The following is a 27142-nucleotide window of genomic DNA, read 5'->3' on the forward strand; positions in this document are numbered from 1 at the left end:
CTTGATATACACACAGCTGCAGGCAAGTAAAAACATACATAACAATACGCTAGCCATGAAATTGCAAGGGCCCAAGATGGCATGTGGCCTCATGCCATTTCTAAATGTGGTCCTAAACCATTCCATGGTGAACATACCAGGAAGCACAAGTGCCGAATATCAAGAGGAAGCGGTAGCCACACCAAGGTAGTGCCGCTCGCAACACCGCAACTACTCGTAGCGCCGCTCGCAACACCGCAACTGCTCGTAGCGCCGCTCGCACAAACTGCCACTCGCATAAACTGCCGCTCGCAATGGCGCTCGCAATGCCGCAACCGCTTGTAGATGCATAAACCACAGCTCACAATGCCGCTTACACAAGCAGCGCTCACTGCGCTCAGCAGAACCAAGAACACGGCGCACAAAAATGATAGACCTAGGAATGAGTTCGAGAATTCAAAAATAACACACGCTTGAACGTCACATCAAATCCTCTGACAAACCAGATCTTATGATTCCTCTGACAAATTTCAAACTGAGTAGCTTCTAGACTTTGCTGTCGGAGGTTGAACTTTGTCACATCATGTCCTTGCCTCGATCCAGCTGTGCCATGTCAGTGATTCGAACTTTGCCATGCCATGTCAGCGATCCGCGCCAAGATTATTCGCCGTGTAAAGGAATAATTATGCTGTGTGTGTACGTCCATTTATGGCAATATAAGGCCACATGCCATTCAAAGAATAATGCTAGTCGAGCATCTTTTGGTGCATTTTTGGGTTCAAAATTGCATGAGCCCACACGCTATAAAGTTTACCTGTACCAAAAATAGAAACAGCTTTATTTACTTGGGAATTTATATGGTTGAGGCATTTTTAAACTTACAAACACATGCCCTACTTACATTCCTTTGGTTGCTTAAAATTCAAAAATATTATAAACCTTTCTTTTTGCATTTTCAATGTTTTCAATTATGGTTTTTGATTTTCGCAGGACCAGCCTAGTAATCTATTTGCATCCCGTCATGTTTATAGCTAGCTTTTGTTTGTCCCCTTCGCTAGCCTGAGATACATCTGCTCGGCATCTGCCTCTTACAGCATTTGCCCAGAAAGGGCATCTTTCTTCACGCAGCATTTGCCACATGTTTAGGGTTTAGGGTTTAGCAATTCAGTAGCTTGATAAACATGCAAATACAGAACTTGATGCAAAATCCTTTGATATGTCACAATGCCCCTAGGACCATAAACACATTTCAATAGAGAGGGTCCTTTCATTTCATAACTCCTTACGTAGATCTTGGTGAAACCAGAGTTAGTGAAGTTGGTTTCTTGTGATCCCGCATCTGATTGTGATGTCCCTTTGCAGTGTCGATGGAAAGGTCAATGCACACCAAACTGTAGAATCTTGGAGCAAAATAACAGTCGGATCTATGGCAAATGCCCCTGAAACATTGTAAGGCTCGTGTGGTCTCATGTGGTGTCCGATCGAGATGCTTCTTTGCAGGGTCATCAAGAAGGACATTGTATACCATTCTGTAAAATCTAGTTGCGATCTAACGGTTGGATCTCCAGGAAACTCAAAACAATCTCGCGCGTGTTAGAATATTCTAGGAATATACTCCTATGTGCTCCAAGATTATTCGCCGTGTAAAGGAATAATTATGCTGTGTCATTTATGGCAATATAAGGCCACATGCCATTCAAAGAATAATGCTAGTCGAGCATTTTTTGGTGCATTTTTGGGTTCAAAATTGCATGAGCCCACACGCTATAAAGTTTACCTGTACCAAAAATAGAAACAGCTTTATTTACTTGGGAATTTAAGTGGTTGAGGCATTTTTAAACTTACAAACACATGCCCTACTTACATTCCTTTGGTTGCTTACATTCTTTTGGTTGCTAGCTTTCGTTTGTCCCCTTCACTAGCCTGAGATACATCTGCTCGGCATCTGCCTCTTACAGCATTTGCCCAGAAAGGGCATCTTTCTTCACGCAGCATTTGCCACATGTTTAGGGTTTAGGGTTTAGCAATTCAGTAGCTTGATAAACATGCAAATACAGAACTTGATGCAAAATCCTTGGATATGTCACAATGCCCCTAGGACCATAAACACATTTTAATAGAGAGGGTCCTTTCATTTCATAACTCCTTACGTAGATCTTGGTGAAACCAGAGTTAGTGAAGTTGGTTTCTTGTGATCCCGCATCTGATTGTGATGTCCCTTTGCAGTGTCGATGGAAAGGTCAATGCACACCAAACTGTAGAATCTTGGAGCAAAATAACGGTCGGATCTATGGCAAATGCCCCTGAAACATTGTAAGGCTCGTGTGGTCTCATGTGGTGTCCGATCGAGATGCTTCTTTGCAGGGTCATCAAGAAGGACATTGTATACCATTTTGTAAAATCTAGTTGCGATCTAACGGTTGGATCTCCAGGAAACTCAAAACAATCTCGCCCGTGTCAGAATATTCTAGGAATATACTCCTATGTGCTCCTGAAAATGGCATGCGGCCCCACGCCATTCAAGAGATAACGCCAGATGACGCCGAGCATTTTTTGGTGCATTTTTTGGGATCAAAATTGCATGAGCCCACATGCTTGAACGTCACATCAAATCCTCTGACAATTTATTTAGCTGAACATTTGGCATTTTTGGAAATACAAGATGCTTTGGAATATCCAATCATGCATGGTATAAATATAGCGAGGGTATTAAATGATATCCCAATCATGATCTTTCTTTTGGATTTCGCGTGCATGCAGTCCGAGGAATGATGACGTTGCGGATTTCTTTTGGATTTCACGCATGCGCGCGCCGATCCAGAAATTAATGGTGGCGCCCAAGTCCAAGAAATGATGACGTGGCGGGATTACCAACCGTCGTGACATTTCACACGTGTGAGGTTAGGTTTTGCATTTTGCTTCGTACTCGCGCTCGCATTGCGCTCCCACTCGCGCTCCCACTTCTCTACAGGTTTCTCGTGTGCATCGGCATCCACTCGCGCTTGCATCACACTCGCGCTCGCATCGCGCTTGCATCGCGCTCGTGTGCATCGGCGTCCACTTCAAGACACACCCAGTTTGTAACTTCGCCGCCAACTCCGCCGCCCACTCCGCCACCCACACGCAGCCCACTTGGCATCCCGGAAGATTTCAGCGCCACTCTCCAACTGTAAGTGGCAGAGTAGCCTTGCTGCTACGATCCGCTGCACACACAGTGCATATTCGCCAGCGAGTCCGGTTGTCACGCCTCCATTCGGCTTCAAATGGTAAGTCTTTTAGGCCAAGTAGAAAATGGCATGAGGCCACATGCCATTCAGTAGCAACATTGGCATGCACCGATTGGGCTCTCGAGTGCAGTCCGGTTACAGATGGCGTGTAGCCTCACGCCATCTTAGGATGCAGCCTCAAGACATCTGATGCAGTGGTGAATGGCGTGTGGCCTCACGTTATTTCCAGCTACTAGCTTTTCATCTGTCAGCTCTAATTGTTGTGCATTTCTGAACAGGCGAGGAATTGCGTTCTTCTTCCAGCCACTGTCAATGTGGATGCAGAGAAGGGGGAGGAGCTCACCAGTTGGACTTTTGGGATGGAAGGCGAGGATCTGAGGCTGTACAACACAGATGGTGGGAGAAAAGAATGCATGGGGATCCTCATCCAAGTGACAGACACTCCATGCAGTTCCATGCAAGAATATGGACTGGCACTTGTGGTAGAGACAGCGTCTGCCTTCAAGATCCACCTTGCACATCCTAGCGGCTTCCCGGAGGGGGGCAGCGGCTATGAGGAATTCCTAGAGGGAGCTAGGGAGAGGTTGTCCAGGAGGCCCACAATTTTAAAGACGCTGCGGGTCTATGAAGATCACATGGAATCCACGGACCTCACCTACGGCGATGTTCAAAAACTATATTCCAACATTGAGCCGTTGAGAGTGACTCCAGTTCGCGAAGCAAAGGGGAAGGGGGTCGATCTGGAAACTACCTCGAAGCAGAAAAGGGTGGTCACGCTCAAGCCGACGTCCGACTCTCCTGCTCCAAAAAAGAAGCTACTCAGTGATGCCATTGCCTCGGGTTCGAACACTACACCCACCAAAAAGAAGAACCGCAAAGAGCAGAAAGAGCAAGAAGAGGCAGCAAAAATCGTCGCAGATAATAGTACTTGTTACTATTCCAACAAAGTATATACAATCGACGTGAGCCGTATCGACATCCAAAGCAAATACAACCACAGGCTAGTATCTGATGAGTGGGTGGAGAAACTGAAGCAGAAGATGCTGGCAAGTCCAGTAACACCCGACATCGCAGACGTGATCCCCTACTACCAAACAATGAAGGGCGAGACGAGGTTTCCAGACTTGATCAATAGGAAGGTGTTGGACGATCAGAACATCCGGTTCTATGCCATCTCCGGGCAGCATTCTAGCTTGGCGATGCAAGAGATAGTTGTGGATATTATGGTGGGCGAGGAGGTGAAGAAAGTCTTCAAGACAAGAGTTGTCCGCCTGATAAAAGGCAACTCGCCCCTCCGATCTATCATATACATCTCCCACGCGCAGAATGTCAAGCAAGAAACGTGCTACAAATCGGGTCTGCACGAGACATTGGCACGAACACGGAAGCTCTGGGTTCAACTGAAGAAGCCACAAAAACCAGGACAAGGACGTGCATTAGCAACTAGCGCCTGGCAGGTAAGCCTCGTTGTATGTGGCATAGCATGTGGCCTCACGCCATTTCCATTGCAGGAATTCTCGAGTCTTCTCTCGAAAACACTGGGGGTCAATGACACACTCAGCATCCATAACATTCTACTCGCGACAAAAGTTGTTTTTGACAAATGGGTAGATGTGCTGAGGAGGTACCATGACGGGGAGTTGCCAAACTCAATGGGTGTGGAGGACGGCCGGAAGCCCAATGATTTGAAGCTCAACGCCTTGCGTTTCTCGCGGTCTCTAGACGACGACGACCTTCTGACAGTGGCTAATGCTCTTCTACGTGGTGAGGTTGTCTTCAACAAGACCAAAATGACTCCCGGCCATATTGTGACATATGAGGACTTGTGCACGACTCTGAGAGCTCGTGCGCTATTGAAGGATTGGATCTTCGAGCAAGTGGCCGTGGAGAGGGTGAGCATCGACACCACGCAAGAGATGATGGAAGCGCTGGAGTTGTCAAATGAAGACATCGACGAGTACGTGAAGGGGGCCCCCAAGTTCATCGATCTGCTGCGGGATGCCACGAAAAGTAAAGCTGAGAAGTTGGATCAGTATCCAAATTTCATTAAGATTGATGTCGACCGCCGGCTTCAGAAACAGCTCGACCCCGCAGTAGAGGCCTATCGAGAACCTTACCGGGTATACTTGAATTCGGATGAGGATAAAAGGTGGAGGAGCATCATTTCCCGCGGAGATGAGCAGGTCAAGAACATCTTTTGTGTGATGGACTTCACAAACGAGGAGATCACTCATGCAGACGAAGTCAGCTCCATCATTGACTTAATGGTGGGACTTGGGGAGGTGGAATCTTCAGTCCACTATATGATCTACGACTCCGAATCCTATCACAAGTTCTGGAAGGCCTTGAACGAGGTGAAGGCTCGGTTGAAAGGCAAGGAGATGCGGGAGATCCATGGGATAATGGCTAAGAAGAAGATACCGACGAATGTCCGCATCTTCACACTCGCCCTTGTTATTGGTCCTGCAACAGAGTGGGACTGGAGTGACTTCCCAGCTTCATTCGACAAGGCCAATCGAATTGATCTGAGGGAGGTCAATTTACCCGTGCCTGAGGAACTGAAGACGGCTATGGAGCTTTCGAATCCAAAGAAAGCTCCAGGTGCAGCATGGGAAATGCTCAGCTGGGTCTTCAATGCAATAGCGGGTGGGTCACCTGCTTCCGACTCCAAGGGCAAATGCGTTGTCGAGTACAACTGCGGCGGACTATTCTTTCGAGCCGCACTACTCAAGGGTGTCCCGTGTGTTGCAGTGACAAACTCCATTGAAGAGGTGACTTCAATGGAGCATATAATTACAGTTGCCAAAGAAAAACAGTATCTTCTCTACGAACCTGGTGAGTACGCACTTTAAGTTTAAATGTTATCTCACAAGCTCTGTATGCAGGAGCGTGGCCACCCCCAGATGCTGAAACGGCGTTAACAGCTACTGTTGAAGATACCCATGTTGGGCCGAGCTCACAACCTGCACAAGGTAAGGTCACGTGAGGCCTCACGCCATTTTGATTATAGATCGTTGTGAATATTCAGACACGAGGACTGAAAAGCGCACTGGTGGCGCATCGAAGAAGGACAAACAGACAAGCAATAGGAAAAAAGGAGGTACAAATTATATTTGCAATGGCGTGTGGTCTCATGCCATTCCTTGCAGGAGAAACTTCTTCAAAGGCAAAACAGGCAAGCACCAGCCAAGCTCAAACTGACAGTGGTCATAAAAAGCGAAAGCACGTTGGACAGTCGTCGAGATCAGAGGCGTTTGATTCGAAAAGGAAGAAGGGCAACGAAAAGATGATAGGTAATGCCTCGCGGTTATGGCGTGTGTGCTCATGCCATTCATTGCAGATCAAGGGCTGAGTGAAAGCAGGCAGTCACCACCTCATGACTCAGATTCCTATGGCAGACTCCCCTTCCCCAATCTCAATGGAGAGGTACAATAGATGAGGGATGCTTTTCAAGTCAGGGCCACGTTTTTCTCATCTCATCGTCTTCGAAGGGTGCAAGAACGTGCAGAAACCATGTTAAGACAGTCGGGTGAGGATACGGTCCTAGGTCACGCACTAAAACAGGCTATGGATGTCTTGTATTTTGAGATGGAGACTCGGCCAGATGATTTTCCCAAGATGGTCCTAGAAGAACAAGCCATCCAGCCTGAGGAGCCTATGGAAGAAATGCAGGAGGGGGATGAGGAGCCAGAGAAAGATAATGAGCAGGAAGAGCAGAAGGACGAAGAGGAGGACAAAGAAGAGGAGGACGAAGAAGAGGAGGACGAAGAGGACTTGGATGGTCCTCACAATGGTGACGATCACAATAACGACGACGACGATGATGACGACGATGGCCAGCCTGAGGTGGCCAAAGAGCAGCGGAGGAAGGTCATACAAGACAAACCATCAGGTAAATAATAATACATCCATTCCTAACCTTTTACCATTTCTAACATTGTCCATGTAGGTCGCAGAGCAAATGGTAAGTAGAGATTATTCAGTTGAATTTACAAACTCTAGCCTTTAGTGTCGAGGAAGGATAGTGCCAAGCAAGGGTCAAAACGTCTGTCCAATCCTTCAGAATCAGCAGTGCGCTCAAGTGATATCGGTCCTAGTTCCTCAATAGCAGTTGATGGTAAATACAGTATAGTCGATTCAATGTGCTAATGAGTTTGTTTTTAGTAGCACGGGAGGATACCATCTCAATCGAAGGGAGATATTTGGACATGTATATGGATCCGCCAGTGGACTCTACTTGGCTGCAAGAGTCATCAGAGCTGGTGGAGGCTACTATCCATATCAACGCCAAGCAAGCTGACCACGCTCCACTTGATGCTGCCCATACCACTGAGTCAATCTTGTCCACGTATCCAACTGACGGTGACCAGGCGCCATTGGACCCACATGAGGCCGCCCCAGCCGCCGAGCCGGTCGTATCCTCATTTCCAACGGACTCAACGTGTGCCCAATCGTCTGACTACGCGCCGTTGGAACCTCCCTACACCGCCCCTGCTGCCTGTTCGGTCATGTCCACTTTGCCAACGGAGGCACCAGCTGAAATGGCGTGTGATCACACGCCATCGGAACCACCCCATGCCACTGTTGAGCCAGTTGTACCAGAGTCTACAGCTGAAATGGCATGTGCCCACACGCCATCGGATGCGATTGACCCCACATTGCAGAGGAGAGTATTTCCGCCCTTCACGTTTCCTCGACCAAAACCCTCTCAACGACCATCGGGAGCAACATTCGCTAATATTGTAGATGGTAAAATTGACTTGTACCATTTTTTATGCTGACGCATTTCATTTCAGAGTCACGGCGAAGGTACTGTATCGTTTTTGATCTGAACAGTGTCCTTTTCTCCCATGAGCGTGGCTCGTCCTCGAATGTCATTGCACCCTCCAAAGCCTGCGGTCGCAAGTTGGTCAAAAGAGACAGATTCACATTAATCACACGGGAGAAACTGCGGGATCTAATAATGACCATGCGACACTTAAAACAGAGGGCCGGGTTCAATTTGCAATTGGGAGTTTGGACATCCATGATGCGCCACAATGCATTAACGTTGCTACAGATGATGCACGATCAGACGCGAGTAATATTACCATTTGACTTTCTCCTAACGCAGGAGGATTGCTTGACTATGGTCCATGTGAGGGGTAGCAAGCCCATCTTCGTCAAGCCAGAGGCTGTAGTGATGAACCAGACTACTAGCTCAAGTGAAATCCTCATCATCGATGACTCGCCGATTAAAACTGCAGCAAACACGCACACATATGCAGTGCACCCCATCTCTTGCAGTATGGAAACTAGGGAGAAGAAACCGTATGTTCTGGGGGACCTTGCAAAACGGCTTGGAGCGATGGTGATAGAGAACCGGCCAGTCCAGGAGGTGGCTGCAGAAATCAACCAAATGGCAGATGGAACGGTATATCAGAAGCCATTTGATCGGACAGACACCAGTCATCATTTATGGCATGTATATTGTCTAGCCAAGCACTATCCGCATTTCCATAATCTGCTCAACCGGATGGGTTCTTCGACCACTGAACATGAGCGTGGACGTATTAGAGAAGAGATGGCATTACTATTGGGTTTAAATCTTGATAGTGTGGAGAGTGATGAAATTCCAAGATTATTGTATAGGCGTTGGAGGCAAAAAATAACAGTCTGAGATGGCATGTATTTATTTAAAAATGTAACTTATTATGGCATGGGGTTCCATGCCATTGTATTAATATTAAAAGACAATTCTTTGAGAGGATTTGCATTATACTAGAAGTGTTACAGCATGTTATTGGAAGTCTACGAAGTTGTTTTATTAATAATGGGAAAGTAAAGATTGAATGGGGACTTGGGCTCCACCTAGACTCGGAGCAACTGAGCCAATATTAAAAGGATGGAAAGAAATTGGATGACGATGACAAGGAGAAGAGAGAGGTGAAGCAGTGGCAGGGGGAGGAGAAGTGATTGAGTAGACATTTCCTTGTTTAAAATAAAATGGCATGTGCCTCAATGCAGTTGAATTTTGTTATATTTATATACTATATAAAGGTTTGGAAACCTTATTTTACAAGTGGGATAATGACAATTCCCACTTTAACGAAATAGAGCTTGATGGCTTAACGTGAGGACATGGGTACTCCACCAGCTAGCATAGAATGGAACTTGGGCTTAGACCCAAGTTATATGCAAAATCGTAAGCAAGAACTAAACTATGCCTCAGGATGGTCAACCATGCCCAACCTACCCACTATCCCTACTATATATTTGGAACCCCCCACCCCCACCCCTAGGAACACACGCTTTGGGCTTTCACCCCAAGAGTTAGTCTCTGGGACAAACTCGAAATTTACTAAATATGGAATGTCCTTAGATTATGAATTTGGATACAGAACAAACACTATTGTGTTTAGGACAATCTCTACATTTTGTAAATATGCTAAATGAACAAATTTGAACACTTTCCATAAATAGCATTTGGGACCGAATTGAGACTAACACAAAGGACATGATAGTGAGGGTGTTTGGCAAACACATTAAGCTATCATTTAGCAAATATTGAGGGACTAATCTCAATATTGTGGGGGTTTTTGATATTAGCAAGTGCAAGCCAATGACACAAATTTCTCAAATTAGGTCGAGTATGCTCAGCAAGAAATACATATAGTTCCTACCTTATGTTTATCCAATTTAAGTGCATGTTCATTGACTAGTTTCTCAACTAGCTCAAGTGGGAACTGATAACAGGTCTAGCAATACTAACCTCCTGCTGTCGTAGCAGTAAGGAAAGAATATCCAAAAATATTAGCCAACAAGTAACTTTTGATACCCAAAGTCACATTTGCGACACTTTCCCCCCCTTAGGGAAGATCGATATCCTTATTGATGCATACTTCAGTCTAGACCATTGCCAAGGAAAAAACTCCAAAAAAAGTTCACGGTAATCACACTATATGAGAAATGCACCAACTTAAATGAGTAGGGTAACCTCCTTATTTAACGTGGATGCGCTACTAACTCAGACACCTTCTAGCTGTCACCGACAAGGAAATGACCAACAGAGTTAGCCACCCTTGCTGCTCTATGTGTCACTCAACTTACAAAAGTGTGATATGCCACTGCCTGCATGTGGCATAGAGAGAGAAGCCAAAGGCCTCAACCCTCATGAGCAAAGAAACCAAACCCGTCGGTAAGGTTTAAATAGACTACTGTAAACAGATAGTTAGAATTGTTTATATGGTCATACACTTTTTAACGGAATAAAGAACATTGGTAGAGAGGCAGGTGATGTGACCAGTCAACAGTAGCTACTTTATGACTAGAGATTTCACCATGCACACGAAGTGTCGAAGCTAGTCTACTTATATTGGCCAAAAATCAATAGATGGACAATATCAAAGTCATAGACAATGATATCTTAGAGTCTTAATTATCAGTGAATATATCTTAGATTAGAATAAAAAAGTATTCCAAATAAGTTATCATTTAATAAACTAATATTATAGTATAGGAACCACCAAGATCATTATAATTAGTAAACATAGGAATCACCATTCAATAAAAATTTAATAGCAAGGATATCATCAAGGAAACTCAATGATAAAATTTGACTACTGAAGATGGCAGATAATATGCCAAACAACTTACTAAAGATAGCTTAAAGAACACAAAGTATCATTGATTGGCAAACAAAATGCTCGCAAATATATTACTCTAAGAAAATAACATTCTAATCTATCAAAACTAACTCGAGCAATAATTAATATAACAAAATGAATGTGGTAAGACCAACAAATACTCATTCATGCCAACTATCGCATCAGCTAATTTGAATAGATCCTGGTCAATAATATGAAGGACCTCAAGTTTCTTAAGTGTTAGCAACATCTTACTGATATCTCAAACCCAAGAGACCAATCCAAAGCAAACCACAAAGAACATGTGGTATTGCAAAAAGCCAAAAGTCATCAAAGAGAACAACTAAGTATTATAAAAGATCATTAATCATCCCATCAAAAAAAGATATGTAAAATCATTGTCAAAGAACAAATTCACCATTCTGAAGAATAGCAAATCATTTTATATTAACAACAATCAAGCAAAACCTCTAATAAGGATAATCAATTATCTTAAATGATAGTCAACCATCACAATGATTGCTAGATGCAAATATTAACTTCATCGAAGCTAATGAGTCAAAATACCTTCCCCTAACAATTTTTAACAAATGGAACAATGAGCATAAAAACTCAAAGAACCAAAAACTTAAAGAAGTTTATAGCCAAGTCTTGCTTAACAATGATCACAAGTGTTGCATGAATTAACTTCAATGCTAAAGAAGAAGTCATGGTACAGCCCACAATATCCTTCTCAACACATCCATAAGCTAAACTTCATAATGCCAAAGCTAATGAAGAGCATGTCTGCATTAATCTAAAAGCTAAGCATAATGAAGCTATGCTCAACAAGTGATCATTAAACGATCCTCTATGAATCCATTTATAGCAAGATGCAACTCACTTCATAACAAGTATAAAAAGAATTATCAATGATCAATATATTCTAACTTAAATTCAATAAGGATTCAAACATTCCAATATCAATCATTAATTCTTCCTCTCGTAAAGTTAGTATAGTCCACGATTGAATCACTTTTCAAGGAAAAGTTTAGAACTCAACCTTGACTAAGCAATCTCGTTTAGAACACAATTAACTCAACTTACCACTCAACTCATTTGAACGTCAATATAGTTGCTAACTAGCAAATGCATAAATGCCAACAACACAAAGCCATAGCCAAATCATCAACACTATCTTCATTGAGACTAATGAAACTCAATATCAATATTACAGAGAGACATCTCATCCTACTTAAATCTCAATATCAACAATGTCAACAACAAAGCATCACTTCAATACCACCAACACCATAACAAAGCTAATAGAAAGCAAAAGTGAATTACCACTCAAAACTCTTTAGCAACCAAGTTAACCAAAGTTGAAGATACTTTAATTAGTATCTGAGACCAATCAACAATACTCAACTACAGATAACACATCATCAAAAAGTGATTCACCACGTCCAAGACTCAATGAAATCTAATACCATGAACTAAATGCAACCAAATGATATTGACAAAGGTCGAGTCAATATGCTAACATGGAAAACCCATATAAGTCTAACAACATGATCCTCCACAACACCATCTAGTAAAACAAGCCCATCACTGCTAAATCATTATAGAGCAAAACAAGTGTCAAATAATCCTCGATGAAGTCTACAAACAATCACTAGTTGTTAAACAACCAACAATCACTCTTTCAACTTATCTTTCAAAGACCCAAAAACTAAACTCATGCCATTGAGTTATATATTTGGCCAATATAAATGTAATGCCCTAAGTACAAGATAAAAGTTCATGGACAAGCATAAACTAAATGACCACTCAAATCCAATTCAACCACGACAAAGTTCACCAATGCATTTAACCTCTAGTTTTGAGCATGCCTTGAAGAGGCTAACTATGTATGATTAACACTCAGTCGAAACTAAAGTGAAAACCATAAGATGGACTTATATTGGTACACAACCTCCATTTAAACAAGTTATAATATGGGTATTAACATCTTAAACTCAAACAACTAAGTTGGACATCACCAACCTCAATCAAGGCACAAAGCCACCAAGACCAAGTCAAGATCAGTGAGAGGTCACTACTCTTATAGAGTTTAATGAAATGCAATGTGCAACTTGCCACCAAGTATAATGCTAAAAGAATAGCACAAGAGTCATCTGTCTAGAAAAGAGCGCAATTGCCACTTTTCTTCACCAACTCTAGACTTTATCCAACTTAATTGCCTTAGCCCCAAAAGTTAGCATCCCTTTTGGGTCGCATCACACAAACTATTGACTAAGGTCTACGCTAACCGAAGTTAACTCCAACCCTTTCACTAGTTTGTACTGGCTTACGAAAACGAAATGGTTTTTGAGCAAAGTGACCAACATATCACGCATTAGAAAAGTCTAAAAAAATTTGTGGAAAATTTTCCATCCTAGAGAAATAATGACTCTCAGTCTAGGAATATAAACTTTCAAGACTCAACCAACTTCCTTCTACCACCATCTACATATAGATTCACCTCAACACCAATTCTCATGACATATAGTATGCTTAAGTCTCGAACATCATGCCCATATTTTTACATCCAACACCGACATCTGCAAAATGCAAAATAAATATTTAAGGCTTGATCACAAAGACTACATCTTTGGATATCCACATTGCACTAACACTCTTCTTCAATCACTTTCAAAATAAAATGTGAAGCCAAAACACTAACAAGGAAAATGACATTAAAAAAATCAATATTTAAAGAAAATTCCTTATCACTTGAAATAACAAAGCCACTCTCACTAACACAAGTGCTAGCAATGTCAATACCTTAACTACACATCTTCTCCATCTGACAATCTACTCCACGTGCTAATGGATAAACTAATAAGCCATAGTAAGTGAATGCTATAACCATTTTTAACACTTTATGAGCAAACTCAAGGAACTAAAGAACCAACTTAAACTTAGCATAATGAACCACCATTGAGAATTCAGTCAAAGCTACTATAATGTTACTACATGCAAGTAGACTAACTTCACCATCAACCACTTTGGGGTTAATCATCGTTTGACCAAGCAACTTTGTAAACACATTGTTTATTATCACATGGATATGATATGGAAATCACAATGACTTGATCATCAATTGAGCAACACAATAAGTAATACACATGTCATTACTACAAAAGTTTATATGAGTATCAAGTGTCAACTCAACTTGACAAAATGTAACATAAATGCCACACTCCACCAATAGAGATTTGCAACACCCAACACCACTAACTTTTGTTCACAACACGAACAAGATTATGCCACTCTCTTTCCAACCAAACTCAAAATTAATCCAACACTAAGCTATTCAAGGAGCAATAGCAAGGTTCCCCAGAAAAGAATTGAGCATTGCAACCCAAGTCTTCCAATAACAAGCCTAAACAAAATAGTATAGCACTTTATCACTATCCATCCCACAACTCACCATTTGTAAGACCATTATTTCCAATATGCACCAAAATAGGGACTCTTGATTGTATACCATGAACACAAGCAATGAGTCACATCTTGTTGCAAATCATTTTTCCAAGAGGAAAAAATGATTTACATATTTGATCCTTCGTCCCCGATGACTTTCTTTTCGGTCTCATCTTTGACTAAACCTTAAGCTTGCTTTCGCATTGCCTTCAGTCTAATCTAAGAAAAGTTTATAAGAGAGCACGGCAATGACTACTTGAACCAATAGATTAATCCTTATAGTCTTGATTCTCTTGTGTCGCAAATGTAACTTCGAGTATTGAAAGTTACCTGTCGGCTAGTCCTTGCGAATATTCTTTCCTTACTACCACAATAACAGGAGGTCGGTATTGCTAGACCCATTATCAATTCCCACTTGAGCTAATTGAGAAACTGGTCAATGAACATGCACTTAAATTGGATAAACATAAGGTGGGAACCTTATGTATTTCTTGCTGAGCATACTCAGCTTGGTTTGAGAAACTTGTGTCATTGGCTTGCACTTGCTAGCCGCAATATTGAGATTGGTCTCTCAATATTTACTAAATGATAACTTACCATATTTGCCAAACACCCTCGCTATCATGCCCTTTGTGTTAGTTTCAATTTGGTCCCAAATGCTATTTATGGAAAGTGTCCAGATTTGCTCATTTGGTATATCTATGGAATGTAGAGATTTTCTTGAACACAATGGTGTTCATTCCATATCCAAATTCACAATCTAGGGATATTCCATATTTAGTAGGTTTCGAACTTGTCCTAGAGACTAACTCTTGATACTAAGGGAGGCTTGGGGTGAAAGCCTAAAGCATGTGTTCCTTAGAGGGGGAGGGATATAGAGGGATCCAAATATATAGTAGGGATAGTGGGTAGGTTAAGCATGGTTGACCAACTTTAGGCATAGTTTAGCTCTTGCTTGTGTGCCTGTCCTTGTTCTGCGTTTGACTTGGGTTTAAGTCTAAGTTCCATTCCATGCTAGTTGGTGGAGTACCTATGTCTTCAAGTTAAGCCATTGGTATGCTGAAATAGTGATAAACTTCGTTTAGCTCCATTTTTCATGTTGATCCTAGCATTGGGATATTAGTTGCTCTAAGATTGTTCCAAGTTGCTCCGTACTCCTATCCCTTCGCTCTTTGGGCTGTAAGTTTGGGAGTTGCTCCATGCTCCTATACCATTGCTCTTTAGCTTCATACTTGGGAGTTTGGCACTATTCCTTCATTTAGTGGCTCAAGGCCTTGAAACTCGAGTTCCACACCACTATCCTTTGGGCATGTAGCATATGACATGTGGCATATAGAGGGTTAGGTTCCATTTTGTGGTTATCTTATAGTAAATCACCATAGAATAAGGGGTAAAAACCACATGCGCTACGTTTGGTATTAGAGAATGAGTCTCGGCAAGTATTATCTAATGAGATTGGGCAACTAGTCTTATTGCATATGCAATAATGAAAACAATGATCCAAATGGGTACATGTTTGGGTGCAAAGGCTTTGCAATTATTCCTTGGGTATGGATTTGGTTACCTTTTTGTACCATAATAATGTGAGCTTGCTCTTGAGCTCCTAAAAGGGATTGAGTTATTCCGTTTGCACAAATTTGCACTTGAGCTCATGAGTAAGGCACATTAGCAACTCAAGGTTACACTTTGAGTTGGCAGGATTAATATTAGCCTATCGGTGGTTCCATGAGTTGTTTCATGTACCATGGGTGAAAGTAAACCTTCCCTAGGTTTGCTATGAGTGGCAAATACCTAGGTTTGCTATGAGTGGCAAATAAGCTGGTTCGTAGTTGTTTAGCACGGCACTGGTGGATCCTTCCTAGGCATGATTACAAATGGATCCACTATTATAGTGTTTAATTATTTCTAAAATTAGAGTTTTGTTTTGCTTGTAAAGCATAAGTAAAGTATTTGGTAAAGGTAATATAGATGGCAATATCACTTGACCATGTTGACAACACATAGCAATGTTCTCATCTTTAAAATGCAATGCATTACAAAAAATACAAATACATAATAAAAAACCAATTTCAAAAGTTGAAATTTGTGAATCTTTGTAAATATGGTTTGTGAAGATGGAGTGTAAGTGACTAAAATTTCCATTCTACTTTAGTCACTTAACCATACCTCGGACCACTTGAAGGAGTCTCACTCACAACCTCCATAAATCATATTTTGGACTTAGGGACTTGCTAGCCTCAAAAATGGCATCCCTACCACTCAACTTTTGCACTTGGTCCAAGTGCTCTACATGTTTGATCCCATGACCAACACCCCAAGGTACCACCGACATATCAGCCTGTTATGCTAAGGTTATGCCCCTTCACCTTGGTCACACCAGTGGTCTACCACCACCTACATCCTAGTCCCGTCTCCCAAAAACTAGGCTATCCATTCACGAGTGATCATCCTAGATCCACTCTTAAGCATCCTTAGGATGCCCGCAGGCATAAGGAATAGCCTTCCCCAACATCCCTTTTCCGGTCCCCACCAAGTCCCTTTCTATCCATGGCCATATTTGCCAACACTGCCATTAGATCAAGGCCCACAGCCTTGACCACTAAGTCCCATGGTCCTCTGGGACTTCCTCACCACACGACTGTATCTTTAATCCCTACACTAGAGGATTGCTCCTCTTCCTTTCCATAGTTTGGGCCTTTAGGATAACATTTCAGAACACCGTGGCCCTACGCGAGCCTCGTGGGTACTCTCCCCACCTTCCACCTTTGGGTGCTCTAGCCATGGGCTTAGAGTGAAGTTCCATTGAGCCATGCTAGATATCCAAGTAAGTAGTGCCACCCACACTTGGACTGGGAGCATCAACCATTTGATCTCCCAAGGGAACTAAAGCCGACTCTTGAACACTTTACCAAGCTACCCCGCTTGTTGGTCCATATTCACTCAGTCTTGGACTTCCTAGTGGTCAACTCATCACCCAACACTTGGGTACAGCCTTCCTGGGCCAAACTGGCTCCACTAGGCTCCAACCCCCACACTCTCCCTACTATACTTTTGGAACCCCCCGCACTCCATCTCGAGTCCATCTCGGACTCCATCTCGGGTCCATCTCAGGTCCATCTCAGATTCCATTTTGGATCCATCTTAGACTCCACCTCAGACTCCATCTCGAGTCCATCTCGGGTCCATCTCGGACTCCATCTCAGGTCCATCTCGGACTCCTCCACGTGTCATGTGTTGGTCCTCTTGTGTCCCTTTTCTAGAGACTCATTTATTGCTTGCTTTGTGCTTGTTTCTCGAGCACTTTGTTGGGAGTTCCACTCCTGCTCTTGACCTTTCAAGTCGGAGCTTTTAGTCTAAACGTGTTACATTCGTTTGGCTTTCGCTTCGGCCACTACCACGTGGCACCCTTTCGGCTCCACTTTGGGGCCTAGGGATTTTGTGTCTCATATGGAGATGGTGTAGTGGATATTGCTTGATGTGTATATATTTCATTTTGATCTGAAGTAATTTGAAGCAGCTCAGGGTGTTTATTAGAATTGTTAGTATCAAAATACTTATCAAAATGATTGGTATTTCTTATAGTTCTAAGAAGATGACAAAGGTGAGGCATAATTTAAAATTTTCAAGTACAAAGCTAGAAAACTATAGCTTATGCAAGTTCGTGTTTGTAAACAAACTTGAATTTGCAAGAGAAATATGAAACAATATTTAATATGTGGTGGAGGCTAAGGATATAAACAAACACAAACTTGTTGTGTGCTTCGTTCTGTGTGCTCATTTAGGGTTTTCCAATTGTTTGCCAGAGAAAGGTGTGCCACAAACTAAGAAGAAAGACTAGCTTTTCGCTGCAAGTTGTTGTGATTTTAGTGGTGCCCTCAAGCCCAAAACTTAATCGTGAGATTTAGGGTTATGTGAAGCAAGAGCTAAAAAAGTGTGTCGTGCCAAATACAAATTGGATTTGGCCCATTTGGGCGACTAGGATTTCCATAACATTGCAAGGCATTGAGGTTTGTCACCACTTTAGCTACAGCAATAGCAGTGTCAGATCAGTCATCGCCATAGCTCAAGAATCGCCAATGCTGCCACAGAGCGACAGTCATATGGAGCTGATCCAAGGCATGGAAATCGTGATCGGCAGTGATGGATTGACCATAAAAGTGCCATGGATTTCAATCCCTCTCTGATTACCAAGAGATCTTTGGCGACAAATGTTTTGTTGTAGTCTATTCTAGATTTTTGAGAGGATCAAGCACTCCAGCAGCAGCAACAACAACACAGGATCAAGCCAAGTGCACAGGCAAAGGGAAAATCTGAGGAGTCAAAAGGAATGGATTTCTTGAGTCGATTTCTTCGTGATGATGAAGAAATGAGGGATCTCATACTTTCACCGAGTTTAGGACTTTGCCGAAAGCAGCCGTGCTTTTTCTCGGGTTACAAACGAGACACCCCTCCAAGTGTTTCTCACGGGGTGGAAGGATTTGATCTAGATTGGAGTTCAGTGCACCACAGAAAGCTCACGTCGTGCTTTGAATTGATCAATCAAACTTTTTTTTAGCTAAGCCTTGCTTTTCTTTCATCCAAGTAGCTGAATCATCTTTCTTTATTTTTTTTATATTAAGAAAAGTTTATGTAAAAGGGTGGATTCCTTTGAGCTTGTGGCTTGCTCCTCCGATGGAACGGTCAATCTATGGGAGTTTTCACTAGTACTTTCAAAATGGTGGTGAAAGTCCATGACATAGATGCTAATGTGATCTTTTGGAATAAGCAAATGGTTATCAAATCACCAGATCTTCCTCGCAGCTTTGGGCTGCTGCTGCTGCTCAAGTGATCTCAATACCCAAATGACAAGTGCAACTACGGTCAACACATTTGCATGTGACATGCATCGCCAGGCCTTCCTCTCTTGCCACACGCGGTTTGGCTACCTCCCATTGGTTGGGAGCAAACATTAGCATGATTATTCGCTAACATGTGGTTAAAAAAATAACCCCTTTATAGTTACCCCCTATCAGACAATTGCAATTGGCTGGATCCAACGGCCCAAAGAGTTTGGCAACTCCTCCTTATTATGATAGATAGCTATGATGTTCTATACGATTATCCTTCGAGTCATCCTTGTCCATCATAGCTTCTACATATCTCTTCACTGATTGCATGCTTCTAGTGCCACTCATAAATGAGAGCTGGTATAGGACCTTATAATACATACACTTAGCTCTTCCAAATGGGGAGTCTTGAAATGCAAGAGATACCTCACTTCATATCCATGATATACCATTTATTTACACACCCTTAGTGTAGGGCAGGCATCCATGAGTGCTTGTGCCACTTACACCTGAATATTCCTTATTTCCAAGGTGTGCACATGAGGAAGCTATAATCTCTATGGTGCTAGTGCCCCATATGCATAATCCCAAACAACCTTTTGCATCGTGGAAGAAAACTACTTCAGTGCCTTAAATAGAAGACTACCTTCAAGTTTCTTAGCATGGAAAATAGTCAGACACTGCAGACCATGCTTGTTGGACATGGCAGTCTTGAACAAGGCCTCAGAAAATGGATCCTAAGGAAACTTGAAGACTAAAGTGGGGACTTGATTGCACAGAAGATGCCAGTTGGGTGACACAAGAGACAGCCTCATTAAATCCTTTGCATTATCAAACCTATTCAAGATGAGTTGCAACACATCATCAAAAAGAACAACATCCAAACTCCTCTCCTTTGCTTCGGAACCAGCTGCCATTCTTACAGAAAAAGGCAAACCTAATTTACCTTTGACCATTATTAACAATAACTTCAACAAAGGCATTCATGTTCTACTTGATGTTGTTAAATCTATGAAGCAAAACCAATATGACAAGAAATCCAAAAACAACTACACCACAAACCTATAGATATAGCGTTGAGGTGCCATCACTAGGAGAGTAATACAAGGGACTGTCCCTCCTCCGACCATTCAACCTAATCCAAGTGTTTATCAAAAACAATGAAGATCTCACTTTATTAACTCTATAGTGTACGTAAGCAGCCTATGATCCTTTGAAAGTTTGAAGACTCCTAGCTACATGTAGTCTGCCATTGATATCGATCAGAACTTGGATCATCAGGATCACACCCCAAGACTTGGAATTCTGCTTTGGCTTTCAGGAAAATGCTAAATTTCTTAAGCAGTGGGCAGCCCAACAGTAGCTCCTCCATATCAAGATTCATATTCATGTGAAGTAACTTGCAATGTTGCAACTAACTCAACTTCACTACCTTTTAACATGATCACATCCTTCCAATGCTACTTGGGATAGGGTATACATACACTACTATTGAAACACTCAATTGGAAAATTCTGAATCAAAATCTTCCAACTTGGGAGCCTTGAAATGTAACAAAGCCCCTTGATATATATGAGATATTACCTGTGTTTTACACACCCTCAGTGTAGGACAGGCATCCACAAGCACTTTGTGCTACTTCAATCTAGAGTTTTTTAAGTGTGTACATGAAGAAGCCATAATACATATGAAAATTTAAAGGATCCAGATGTAAGCTCCTAAGTTTAGACTTCCCGGGAGGTCACCCAGCCCAGTACTATTCAAACCCAAGGACGCTTAACTCCAAATATCCCAAGACCCTTAACCGATTGGAAAAAAGGGTGCACTCTTGTTCATGGGCCCTTTCCCTCTATATTTGAACCCCAATGGATCGTCTTTCGAGTCGTTCCCTTTGGTTGCTTACAATCCACCACGCTTCCCTGCAAGCTGAGAGCTGTAGCTCTCCCGAGAGCCCCGCTCTCTTGACACCCTACCCCTCGGGTCGAGCCCAGCGGGAGCAAACTGGACCAGCCAGATGTCAATCAACTTGTGGTGCGATTCCCCTAGCTAACCAACAGAGTCGGACCCCGCTCTCTTGACACCCTACCCCTCGGGTCGAGCCCAGCGGGAGCAAACTAGACCAGCCAGATGTCAATCAACTTGTGGTGCGATTCCCCTAGCCAACCAACAGAGTCGGACCCGAGACCCCCTCTGATACCAAATGTAAGCTCCTAAGTTTGGACTTTCCGGGAGGTCACCCAGCCTAGTACTATTCAAACCCAAGGACGCTTAACTCCAAATATCCCAAGACCCTTAATTGATTGGAAAAGGGGGTGCACTCTTGTTCATAGGCCCTTTTCCTTTATATTTGAACCCCAACGAATCGTCTTTCGAGTCGTTCCCTTTGGTTGCTTACACCAAAGAAATATATAGACATCTCAAATCACATCTGAAGCAGTTTGATGTAAAATATAAGTACTTAAAGGTCATAATAAAAATAATAAATAAGAAAAAGGAAAAATAAGTAAAAATAAATTAAAAAATAAAAAATAAAAAAACAACAAATAAAAAAGAATTAAAAACAATTCTAGGAGATTTGACAAGAATGCAAAAAAAAAAGAGTTTCATCATCAAAAACAATATAAAACATAAAGATAAAAGAAAAAGCTTAATAAATTCTTTTTGCAAATGAAACAACAAAAAACAATTCAAAAAAAGTATCTTTTCTGATTAAGAAAGACATTTCAATCAACTTGAAAGAATATAAAAATGCACCAAGTATTTTTAATAAGATTTTAAAACTTTGGAATATGTAAATATAAAGAAATCTCAAAAAAAGCAAAGGCTAGTAGAGCTTTTGCAAAAAAAAGAAAATTGAAGATTTCCCAAAAGAATTTCAAAATAACAAAGTTAACACCATTAACAAAAGAAATCAAAGATTTTATAAAAGAATCTCAGAAAGAGAAAGGACTAATAGAACTTTTGTTAAATAAAAAATTGTGAATTTTCATAAGGGAATTTTGAAAATGATAGGGCATCATTTTTAAAACAAGAAGATTAAGGTTCCATAAGGATATCTTAAAAATAATAAAGTAACACCATGAAAAGTAACTTAAGATTTCTTAGGATAATCTCGAATGAAGAAAAGATCAATAGTACTATTAAAGATGGATGAGGATTTCATAAGGGGAAATCTTAGAAAAAAAATTTTAACAAAAAAAAAGATCAAAAATATTAATTTTTTGAGTAGAAATATTTCAGAATGTGAGAATAAAAATAACAAAGCATGGATATGAAATTCGAAAAGAATAAAAAATCTAAGAAAAGATCATATATACCAATTTTGAGAATGAATTTCTTTTTCAAATTGAAAATTAGTGAAAAACTCAAATGAATGTAAGAAAATACTAAACAAATTCTTTAAAAAAAGTTGTTAAAAAATATTTTTTAAATAATATAAATAAATTTTAAAAAGAGAATTTATGAACAAAAGATGAGAGCAAGGATGCAGAATAAATACAAATGATGAATCTAAGTGAATTTAAGCTGTTGGGATGTTATGTTACACACATTTCTTTTTTAAAAAATATTTTAAGTTATATTTCACCCTATCAAGCTTTTTCAATTTCACAACACCAACTTCACCTTTGCTTCAATTTCAATTCACCTCCAACTTTTGAATCACACAAGGGTTAGGGACCAATTACCCAGTCCCAACCCTCACCACTTCAAGCACTAGAGTCTTGGACTTGAACCCATAGACCCCACCCTCGTCACATGTGCATCCAGCATAGATTAGGATGATCATTCCAAGTAGTTGTACCATCCCAATTAGTGAACTCCAATTGTCAAAAGCATACTTAAATTAAGAGGGCTTGTACCCTCCTCACTTCAAGGTGTTTCGTGCACTAAGGTACATCAAGGGCCTAGCAGTCTCCCTATTTCTACCTTACACACTTCTGCAACATCTGAGGGTTAAAGGGTCATGATGAGGTAAGGTACCTTAAGGTACAACTCACCTAGGGTCATCTTAGTCATCACAATCACAACACATACTAAGTTAGAACCGTAGTGAGGACAAACCCAAAAAGTCACTGCTTTATCATCCACCTGCGAGCATGAGACTCACACTAAGCTTGAAGGCCTGAGCCACACGCTCACGTTGTCCTCATGACAAGACAAACTTGTCATTGCCATTCAATATCTTTCTCATTAGACTCTTCATTTTCAACTTTTGAGTTCAAGTTCACATATTCTAGACTTCGCTTTCACTAAGTCTAACTCGTAGTGTGCTTATGCACATTACACCTTTTGACTTCTGGACCACATTGGTCAAGGTAGTACCTTAATCACTCTTAGTTCCTTTAGTCTCTGGAAGATATGTTTTGACCCTTCAAGTTCTGAGTTAGTCTTCACCCTTATCGATCATTGAGTCATCTCGAGTAGGAAGTTAGTCCTTCTCCAAACTTCCCATTTGGTTAAGAGCTACAAGCTCTCATTTCATCAACACTAGTAAGACTAGTCAACCATGACTCTTTCATCTCACTCGATTGCTCAGCAATCACATGTCCATGATAACACCGTTGAGAGTTCTAACTTAGCCCGAACTTAGTTTAAATGAGCCTTAGACTCATCCACAACAGTGAATTATGACATTGTCAAGTTGAAGACTCCACTAGCTAGGGAGGAGCATGAGTCTCCACCCAAGTAGTGAGACTTAGCCCACATATGAGCACTAGCATGCTTCAGGAGAGTAGAGGCACAAGGCCTTGAGAAGAGCGAGTCCAGTCCAAGACAGCTGAAATTAGTGGCCAGGCTAGGCTCAGCCTCTAACTTAGACATTCTCATACTTGCTTTCTCCATATTATTTAAGTACATGAGGGCACAAACCCTAGGCCCCCTCCTCGAAAAAATTAACTCTTGGGGCTAGCATGCACTAAAAGTTAGAGAGAGAGAGTAGTTTTAGGACATTAACTTTGTGTAGAGAGAGAATAATCAGGTACTTAGACAAATTTCATATTTATCTTAAAGAGAGAGTGCCCAAATTAACATCTTAATTTAAAGGTGTAATATGTCATGCAACCATCATCAAATTAACTATGAATGTCAATAATATACGAAAACTTTCGCAATAATAAAAAATGTGCAAGAAGAAAAAAAAATTTCTCAAAGTTCATAAACAAATTAGTGGGATATTTACATCAACTATGAGATCTCACATCAACAACAAAAAAAGTGTAAAATTGTAAGAAAACTTTACAATCTTGGGGGTACATCTTTTATTCATTATTCATTAGGGATTTAGTCCTTTGGGCTTTATCTAATGCCCTCATTATTCCAAAAACCACTCCCTGGTATTTTAGAGTGTTTTAGTGTCCAGGACAATACAATTGTATTATGAATAAAAATAAGTGTGAGAAAAGGTTAAAAAATTAATTAATTTTTAACAGGTTAATGAGTATTTAAGCAGAGGCAATATAAAAGAATGTGAGTTAAGGACTCCATCCTCAAAACTTTGAAAGGTTTTTTTTTTAGTGGGACTTATATCCTTTTTTAGTTTTAGTTTCAGTTTCAATTTGAGTGTGGAGCAGGGAAGAATCTTGGCCTTGGATGAGTAGTTGATGTATTTAGTTGACTCACTAGGCTTGAATCCCATCTTTGAAGTTCTGTATAAAGTTTGAAGTTTGACTTTGGAGTGAAGTTATTGTATTTGAGAAGAAAATTTTCGAGTTGATTATTTGTTTAAGGGTGGAATTTGCGGGTTTCTTTTGCCTTAAGTGTGTCACAGGATTGTATTAGTGCTAAATCTTCCATTGCATTCTGATCTAGTGCAATTCGTAGCCGTCTTAGTGCAATGGATCTATTGTGTTTGGAGGGAATCTAAAGGAGTTGAGTCTCTGTTTGGGTTGGAGAGTTGTTGAGGGACTTTTCTGTTGGATTTTTAACTGATTTTTGAGCTTGCAGTTCATAAGAACCGGGACAAACTATCACTGGAGCCAACAGGTACTCAGTTCCTGCGCATACATTCATTTAGCTAATGATCTTCAACAGACTCTGAGGATGACGAAGAATTAAATCCAGTTTTTTATCTGAAGGTGTGATAGTCAATTTTCGTTCTTCTGCTGTCTAAAACAAGAGTTTGTTTTCATTTTCTACAGGGGGAAGAAAGTGAAGATGAGGTAACACGGCTGCTTGGTATTTCTGAAGTTATAATATGCAACGTCTGTTACAGGAGGACGAAGACATGGGAGAAGAGGAACTCGATGACATGGCTGCCAAAAGTAACTCCGACTATGTCCTTATAGTCACGATACACTAACTGTTTATTATTTTTCCAGTTGAAAAACAGGCAAAATACACTGGAAGAAAATGAAGCTCGACGAATACAACAAAAAATAGCAGAAAGCCATCGACCGGAAGATTTTGACCAGGTTTCTGATGACGACATACCTGAAGAAACTGATACCTTGGAGGTACAAGACAGTTTTGATTATATTACATATTGATCTCGAATGATATTCACAGAAACTCGTAGAGCGAAGTGATCAGTTGGTCAAAGACAAGGTCAAAGACAAAACATCAGATGTACCCATTGAGAAAGTAAAGAAAGATTTTGACTCTCTTTCCAAGGATGAAAAGTTGCAAGTGGTAATGAGGTGAGGCGATCTTCTCAAATCAAGTTCGTCAGTTAATTCTCACGTTGTTTACAGTAATGCTCCAGAGCTTGTTGGCCTTCTAACTGAATTAAAGGAGGCGCTGCACGAGCTGGAACATAAAGTGCAACCCTCTTAAAGAAGGTAAATACGTCTTAGCAGTGGCTTCGGAACACTTACATTTCTCTATTGTTAACAGTTGGAGGACGGGAACTTCGCAACTAGAGAGGGCAAAAACTACATGGAAATGAAGCATATGCTTCTTTTGAGTTACTGCCGAACTATCGTTTTTTATCTGCTTCTCAGAGCAGAAGGGCGATCAGTCTGTGATCATCCAGTGATTGCAAAGCTGGTTGAAATTCGGACGTTGCTTGAGAAGGTGAGTTTGTGCATTATTTTTGTGATATTCCAAATAAATATGGTGATCAACACCAGGTACGTCCAATAGACAAGAAACTGCAACAACAAATTGATAAACATATGGTACTAGATACTTCCAAGTTGCCGCAACAGGAGGATTCCGCTAAGGATGAAGTAAAGGTACAGGAATCTCTTATCACCATTAGCTTTCAAAATATATGTAATGAATTAGTTCAGCAGGAGTCAAAGGCGACTGCAAATGGAAACCATAAATCAAAACATTTGCGGCACAACGTCCAAAATGCTAAGCCAGCTGAACAGGTATCTCTGAATACGTATATATAACAATTCTGTCTTACAGCCACAGTTTGTCGGAGAAGAAAGCAGAAACATGCTAAGAGAGATGGAAAGACTACAAGAAAAAGCTAGACGTGAGCAGTTACTGGAGCAGACTAGAGTTTCAGAACTCCAAACTGGAAAAAGGCGTGAGGCGAAACGGTGAGACTACAGCACCAGACCTTTCTTTTTCATCAACATTCATATGGCAGGCACCGTGGGCTGCTGGATGACTTGGAGGATGATTTGGGTGCCCTTGACCAAGAGTCGCAGCCGAAAACCATATCGCGAGTTGTTGCTGAAGCTGGAAAACGTCAAAAGAAGCCAAAAGTGAGTGTTTAGAACGAGTACGCCTTGTCACTAAACGCGGCTTGGCAGATCATTTCAAGCGATACCGACCTGCCTGTGAAGGAGTACATTGGAGAAAGAAGAAGAAAGCGTGAGGTCCAGACCTCTGGTCGGGCGGAATCACCTGTTGAACAATCCGAAGATGACGATGATGGTCAAACACAGCGAGAGGATGAGTTTTATCAAGAAGCGAAAGCAATCAAACTCGCCAAGGATGCCGCCAGGGCCGCCAAGTACAAAAAATAAGCTGATAGCCTTGTTCAGTCTCTGGAATTTTGATAATTGTCGTGCAGGGAGCCTGTTCCAAAACCAGAACTTGACATGCAAGAGACGAGAAGGCACATTAAAACCGAGGTAACGCC

General features: G+C 41.3%; 1 protein-coding gene across 1 annotated transcript in view; it reads left to right on the forward strand.

Annotated features, from left to right (window-relative positions):
- Window positions 1-27142, forward strand: part of LOC9641979 (something about silencing protein 10) — a 55496-nt gene that overhangs the window by 28045 nt on the left and 309 nt on the right. Inside the window, exons 2-10 of the mRNA XM_024676445.1 lie at window positions 25135-25178; window positions 25316-25378; window positions 25609-25739; window positions 25794-25860; window positions 25936-26115; window positions 26172-26276; window positions 26458-26594; window positions 26645-26762; window positions 26811-27005. Coding sequence (XP_024532213.1) covers window positions 25135-25178; window positions 25316-25378; window positions 25609-25739; window positions 25794-25860; window positions 25936-26115; window positions 26172-26276; window positions 26458-26594; window positions 26645-26762; window positions 26811-27005 — 1040 coding nt within the window. The remainder of the gene's footprint in view (window positions 1-25134; window positions 25179-25315; window positions 25379-25608; window positions 25740-25793; window positions 25861-25935; window positions 26116-26171; window positions 26277-26457; window positions 26595-26644; window positions 26763-26810; window positions 27006-27142) is intronic.

Source organism: Selaginella moellendorffii, unplaced genomic scaffold, assembly GCF_000143415.4.
Source record: "Selaginella moellendorffii unplaced genomic scaffold, v1.0 SELMOscaffold_0, whole genome shotgun sequence".
Classification (NCBI taxonomy): Eukaryota; Viridiplantae; Streptophyta; class Lycopodiopsida; order Selaginellales; family Selaginellaceae; genus Selaginella; species Selaginella moellendorffii.